Source organism: Cynocephalus volans, chromosome 12 (genome assembly GCF_027409185.1).
Source record: "Cynocephalus volans isolate mCynVol1 chromosome 12, mCynVol1.pri, whole genome shotgun sequence".
Lineage (NCBI taxonomy): Eukaryota > Metazoa > Chordata > Mammalia > Dermoptera > Cynocephalidae > Cynocephalus > Cynocephalus volans.
Window position 1 is genome coordinate 64,645,025 of NC_084471.1, and position 7,251 is coordinate 64,652,275.

Here is a 7,251-nt window from a genome sequence, read left to right on the forward strand (position 1 = left end):
TTTTTGGCACATATGATGACTTCTGTTGTCAGAACCGTGTTTTACACTCATAAATCACAATGATTAATGTGCTTTTGTCAGAGAGAGAGTAGTAATGTAAAAACATAATGAGGACTTCGTACAGATGGCTATCAAATCACTCTTAGTATGAAGTGATGAAAACCTTTAGGAGATTGAAGGTGCAAGTCTTGCTAATGGAACCTGAAGTAAATATACAGAGGCCCAGAGGTAAGTGGAAAGACAGAGAAAACAATGCATAATGGAAATTAGCAGAATATTTTACTACTTCATCTGAAGGAGGAAGCTAGAATAATAAGAAGAAAAGAAGAAAGACTTCTATTGCTGGAAAGCCTTCACATGCTCCGTTGATCACCTGGGCAGAAATTCTGTCACTCCCAAATTAACTCACACTATCTCAATTAAGACCATTGTTTAACCTGAAAAACTATACAAACAGCCGGAGGCAAAAGTATACTGTTAAAGAACTACTAGAATATTTTATGGAGAAACAGCAGCAAAGGCATAATGAATCAACTAGTTTTACTATTATTTACTCCAAGAATAAATAATAGTAAAACACTTCACTAATTGTAAGTACTGGTGAATAGAAGCAATTTTTTAGATTGATGACCTAAGTGATTGTAAACTTTCCTGAGGAGACACTGCCAGAGTGACACTGATGGCCATATTTCACTGGTTTAACATAGAGGTTATGCAGGCTCACCCCGAGAGGGGTAGTTTCTACATTCCCTCCTTGGCCCATAATTGAAATATTCCTTTTAATGTGGGAATATCACAAATGCAGGCAACTCTGGAAAGAACTTATGGTGACAAGAAAGACAGACTCAAGTTAATACTGTTAATACAGCCCCTGGAAGGTATTGGAATAGATGAGGCCAGTCTTGGGCACCCTTTATCTCTTTATCCTCAGAAGATCAAAAGAAATTCAGGAGCCTGTTCCTGAAAAAGAGGATCTTGATGTTATCACACAAAGAAATGACAAATGTTTCCACGATGGATATGCTATTTACCCTAAGTGAATCATTGTACAATATATGCATGTATTGAAACTGTTACTGTATCCTACAAATATGTACAGTTAAAAATAAATTTTAGAAAAGGAAAGAAATAAAAAGATGGGGGTGGAAGTGATAATTAGATAAATGGGTGAGTTGTTTGTACAGTTTTTTGAGGAATGATATTTGAAAAAGAGCAGTTGGTAGGATGTTACTAAAGAATTAATAGTGAAATATCAATTTTAGGGTGGAAGAAAATCACCTTAGCCTCATGTTCACATCTTAAAATGCTCATTCAAATTTGTTCAATTTATCCCAACCTGTAAGAATCCAAATCTAGTAGAAGATGGTGATTTATAATGATATATTTTTCATGGGGTGGGGGGGTAGATAGGAATTGTTATGCACTGAAATCAATTTCAGTAAAGACCTGTAGTGATATTTGGATGGTTTTATCTACCAAACAGATAAAACTCAAGATTTACTAAAAAATGACTAAAATTCACTACCCTTGTTACTGGAAATATATACTGGTATATAATACTGGTACAAAATATAATAGTGGTACAAGAGAAAACATAATCAGGTAAAGAATGAAGAATGCTACTATAATTTTAATTGATATATGGTGTGTCAAACATCGTTTTAGTCTCTCTGCCACAGCTTCTAGGAATAACAAATGTTTACTAAAGTCATTGATAGAATCAAATGAAAGCCAGTCCTATGTAGATGACCCATATTTGAAGCCTTAAATTATGTATTACTTTTGGAAATAGATTGGCCAGAAAAAGCTGTAAATTTGGCTGTAGGAAAATCATACACACCATTCAACACCTCCATCAACACCTAAAAGATTAGTAAAATATCTCCGTACCATTACTTTAAAGAGAGCTTATCATTTTAATTTTAAATATCTCTCCATCTAAAGAGTTAATTGAAGTCTTTTTCTCAAATTTCAAGTAGCTCTTGTTTGTTTACTATTAATTTATTTATGTTTCAAGTGTAAAAAGTCTCTAATTCTGTAATTCTCAGATATAGGGTTTCATATTTCTTGAGCCAAACTATTTTATTGATATGTAGACTAGGAAGAAATCTGATAATATTATTTGTGATCACCTTGGGCAGGTATGCAGCTTTCTTCTAGTTTTTTTCATTGGATTTGTAGGCATTTTATAGTCTAGGCTTTCCGCTAGTGTATCAGTTCAAATTCTTCAACTGAGACCCATTTTCTGTCTCTCTGTGAATATTAAAATCCTGGCTTCGATTACATAGTTTGACAACCTCCTTACTTTTCCCTTCTGCACCCTTCTGGGATTTGCCTTTATTTCCAATGAATGAAGTAATGCACTTAAATGGTATTTATTGTTATTATTACATCCACAACTTCTAGATGATTTTAAATAATAGTTTTAGCATATTTTCTTCCACCTGTTAATTGTTTTAACCTTAATTTCTTCTTGATATTTCAAAATAGAAATCACTGCTTTGTGCATTTGTTTGGAGAAAGCTACCATGAGAATTGCTTCTTCATTTTCCCGTGTGTTCACAGATGTAATTTTTATTACCCTTCAAAATGTAGTTTTATGTGGCTTTTGTCCATTACAGGATTGAGGTTTTAAGAATTTATTTTCATCATCTTTTAATTTATTAATTATGTAGACTGACTACTTAATCAAAGAGGCCAAGAATGTATAGTAGTAGATGACTTTTTCTCATGCATGGTTGATGTTCTCAGCCACCTACAATCTGTGGCTTCAGAGGTTACCCTGGGAATTGACATCTAAGTGGCAAGAGCATGGAAGTTCCCTTAAATTCCCTCAATGACTTAGAAAACTTCTGATTTATTAGATTTCAATCAGTTTTATGTGCTAGAAATCCCAGACAAATTTTCTTCCTAGACATAGTTATCAGATTTGCCTGTTTCTTCTTTTATTTTTGTAAATTAATGGTGGCTAATTTATGCCTATCTGAAACAAAAGCCTCGTTTAGGAAGGAAACACCCATAATATAATTAATGCATAGGACTGAATCTCCTTGATTGAATAATCAGAAGTGGTCTTTTTTCTTAAAGTTTTTTTATTCATTTTGTTCTTATTGTTTACAGTCTGAGTGTAGTTGGATTTTCCAAATTTATTAAAACCCAATTTTCTGCATCTTGTTTATTCCCTTTAATCTCTGCTCTCCAATCAGCCATTTCCAGATTGAGTTCATGTCTATTCTGCAATACCTTTCTAAAATGTAGCAAGTGATAGCCAACACACATTACTGACTTTATTCTGCTCCTTTCTCTGAGCTTTTATCTAAGTAGACTCGTAGTCTGCCTTCCAAATCAGGCAAACACCTGACTGTTTCCCCCTGCATTACATGAATTTTTATGATTCCAATCTTGCATCAGTTTTCTCACTGCTTGCAAATGCCACATATCTTAAATTTTTGTTATAGTAGCTGACTATTCTAAGATAGACCTCATGGACAATAGCTCAAATATAGCTGAAACTTATTTCTGGCTTACATAGATTGTTTACAGGATTTTAACTGGGTGGTGATTGAGGAAGTCTCCCTATAGTCCTTTAGAGAAGCAGGTTTTCACAAGCTCATTCATCATCAACATGAGGCTTATAAAGTCATAAACATGGGCCTTTGGTTGGTAGGTGGGGAAAAGGAATAGTGGATCACATATTGGGTATTTTTATTGGTGAGGTCTAGAAATGGTGCACATCACTTCCACACTCATTCTATTAGCTATAACTTATAGTACATAGCCACACATAACAGTGTGAAAAAATGATAGAAAAGTGTGGTCTATTGTGTTTTCAGGGACAACAGACAAACAGCAATTTCAACTAGATTGCAAGAGTAAGTTTCCTCATAGAGTTTGGTTTTAATGGAGATCAGTAATGGAATAATCAGTGTTCACAGTAAGCAAGTTAAAAGAGAAAGTGTGAATATCAATATGACTGGAGAATAAATTACATACATATCATCTTTCTTTTTAGTTGGATTCATCAACTCATTTTCTCTTTACGTCTTTGAGAAGAATGCAATGTTTTTAATTAAATCATTGAAAGCTTGCTTTACTTGCTTGTTTCTTAGTGTGTAAATAAAGGGATTCAGCACTGGTGAAATAGAAGTAATAAGGAGTGAAATCCCTTTATTAATAGCCACCTCATCCTTGGCTGAAGGTTTGACATAAATGAAAATGCAGCTACCGTAAGTAATGGAAACAACAATCATGTGGGAAGAACAAGTGGAAAAGGCTTTTTTCCTTTGCTGGGCAGAGGGGAATCTTAGAATAGTCTTGATAATGTAAATGTAGGAAAGAACAATGCACAAGAGGGTGATGATGAAGGTCAACACAGCACATACGATCACCATTTGTTCTATCAACCATGTGTCTGAGCAAGAGATCTTTAGAATAGGAGATGCATCACAGCAAAAATGATCAATGATATTGGAGTCACAGAATTCCAGGCCCAAGCCCAAACTAATTGGTGGGAGAATGATGATTAGAGCTGCTAGCCAACATGAGAGGATGAAGTTCTTGCAGACTCTGCTGTTCATGATTATCATGTAATGCAGTGGTTTACAGATAGCCACATAGCGATCACAGGACATAGTGGCCAGGAGAAAAAATTCTGTTACTGCAAACAGGTCTGTAAATAACAGTTGACTGGCACAAGCATCATAGGTAATGGACTTGTCCCCAGATAATATGCTATACAAGAATCTGGGAACACAAGCAGTTGTGAATGAAATTTCTAAGAAGGAGAAATTTTGGAGAAAAAGATACATGGGCGTTTGAAGGTGGGAATCAGTTAGAGTGAGGGTGATGATTGTTAGATTTCCTGCGACACTCAAAATGTAAGAAACAAATAGAAAGATAAAAAGCAGAATTTGCAGCCGAGTGTCATCTGTCAGTCCCAGCAAGATGAAAGTTGTTATTGCTGTGTGGTTTCTCATCCTTGATTGTTGTCTTTTGCACAGTCTGCTTGAAATAGTAAGAAAGACTTTATATAGCCAGCTTCTAACCTCAAGAGAAGTAACTCGAGAGTGACTCCTATAAGGCTGGTTAGTGGAGAAGCAAGCACACAACACATGCTGATGTTTGATCACCTCCTGCTTGTGTCACACAAACTGATTCTTCATATTTAAGTCACATATTTCATACTGCTGCTTCTAATGAATCTACAATACAGTTGTAATTGGTGTCAATTCAGCATATTATCTTATAATCATCATTGAAAAATTGTCCTCTTAGAATAAGTTGCTCTTGGATCAGCAGTTCTACCTACCCTCAAGTTCTTATCCCCAGACATGCTCTTAGTAGAGAAGTCCCAAAATAAACTAATAAATGCATCAAGTCTTTGTTAAGAAAATCCTAACATTAAAGTTCACATGTGTATCAGTTATTAAACAGACAATGGATACTTATCACCTCTTTGCAGTCCAGCTTCTCTGAGGCATGTTTAAAACATTTTTGTTGGGGCCAAGCCCTTGGTGCACTCGGAAGTGTGCGGCGCTGGGAGCGCGGCGACGCTCCCGCTGCGGGTTCGGATCCTATATAGGAATGGCCGGTGCACTCACTGGCTGAGTGCCGGTCAAGAAAAAGACAAAAAAAAAAAAACATTTTTGTTGGATATCTTTTCTCAAAAATACATTTAAATGTGTTATGGTCCAAACTTTTTGAGGTTTTTACCATAGAATATTATTTAAATATATGTATTTTATATCTGTAATATTTGTCTTTGGCTATTTTTTCCTTCCAATGTTAGAAGAGAATGTCTATGTTATATATTTTTAAGCTTCCAAGGTTAACCTCATGCTATACAGAATTCCTCTCTAGATTACAAGTGGAAGTCTAAAATTATATCATCTAGTTAATTACTTTCTTTTTAGATTCCATTAACAGTGAAAAGACTAGTGTCCTCTAACTAGTGTCCTCTAAACCACTATGGTTTCAAATGCTCTAGGTCTTGAAAGGTACTCATTTATTTCCACCAAAGGGTTTTTCCATAAGAGCAGATTTTTGATATCAAAATTATAAAATGAAGCTCCTGGTTTCTTTTTAAACACATTTGATAGTGGTATTTTTTACTCCTTGTATGTATTCTAAAGTAATAGTTTCGATTCAAAATATATTACAGAAAAATGAGAACATTAGAAATATGTTTATAGAGCTGAAGAACCACATCCATAAATTTTTCTGGTTTTGGTCAGCCTTGTTTCAGTTTGAAATACACTCAATCTCCTTATTATAAGTGGCAATGACATTTAGTAACTTCAGATTAACAAAGCTAAACTAAACTATTTCTTAAACATACTTCCACTTTTCACTACCTTTTATATTTCATGTGTAGAAGAATGAAACCAGATCCATACGTCTTGCCATATACCAAAATCAATTCAAAATAGATTAAAGACTTAAATATAAGACCTGAAACTATAAACTTCTAGAAGGAAACATAGGGGAAACATTTCAGGAAGTAGGACTGGGCAAAGACTTTATGAATACAACTCCAAAAGCACAAGCAACAAAGGAAAAAATAAAAAAATGGGATTATACCAGACTAAAAACCTTCTGTACAGCATAGGAAACAATCAGCAGAGTGAAAAGACAACCTACAGAATGGGAGAAAATATTTGCAAACTATGGATCCAACAAGGGATTAATATCCAGAATATATAAGGAACTCAAACAACTTAAGAGTAAGAAATAGAAATAATCCAATTAAAAAATGGGCAAAGGAGCTGAATAAACATTTCTCTAAGGGAGACATACAAATGGCCAATAGGTACATGAAAAAATGCTCAACATCACTAACCATCAGGGAAATGCAAATCAAAACCACATTGAGATAGTACCTTACCCCAGTGAGATTGACCGGCATTAAAAAGACAGAGATTAACAAATGCTGGCGAGGATGTGGAGAGAAGGGAACCCTCCTACACTGTTGGTGGGACTGTAAAATAGTACAGCCATTATGGAAAACAGTATGGAGATTTCTGAAACAACTACAGATGGAACTACCACATGATCCAGCAATCCCACTTCTGGGTATATATCCCAAGGAATGGAAATCATCATGACGAAGGAATACCTGCACTCCCATGTTCACTACAGCTCTATTTACAACAGCCAAAATATGGAACCAACCTAAATGTTCATCAATGGATGACTAGATAAGGAAAATGTGGTATACATATTCACAATGGAATACTACTCAGCAATAAGAAA

At 34.9% G+C, this 7,251-nt stretch overlaps 1 protein-coding gene across 1 annotated transcript; it reads right to left on the reverse strand.

The window, feature by feature from the left end:
- Positions 1–4,037: 4,037 nt before the first annotated feature.
- On the reverse strand, positions 4,038–4,976 carry LOC134360644 (olfactory receptor 6C2-like). The gene has a single exon (XM_063075287.1). It carries the CDS (start codon positions 4,974–4,976, stop codon positions 4,038–4,040), a length of 939 nt encoding a protein of 312 aa, XP_062931357.1.
- Between the last annotated feature and the right edge of the window lie 2,275 nt (positions 4,977–7,251).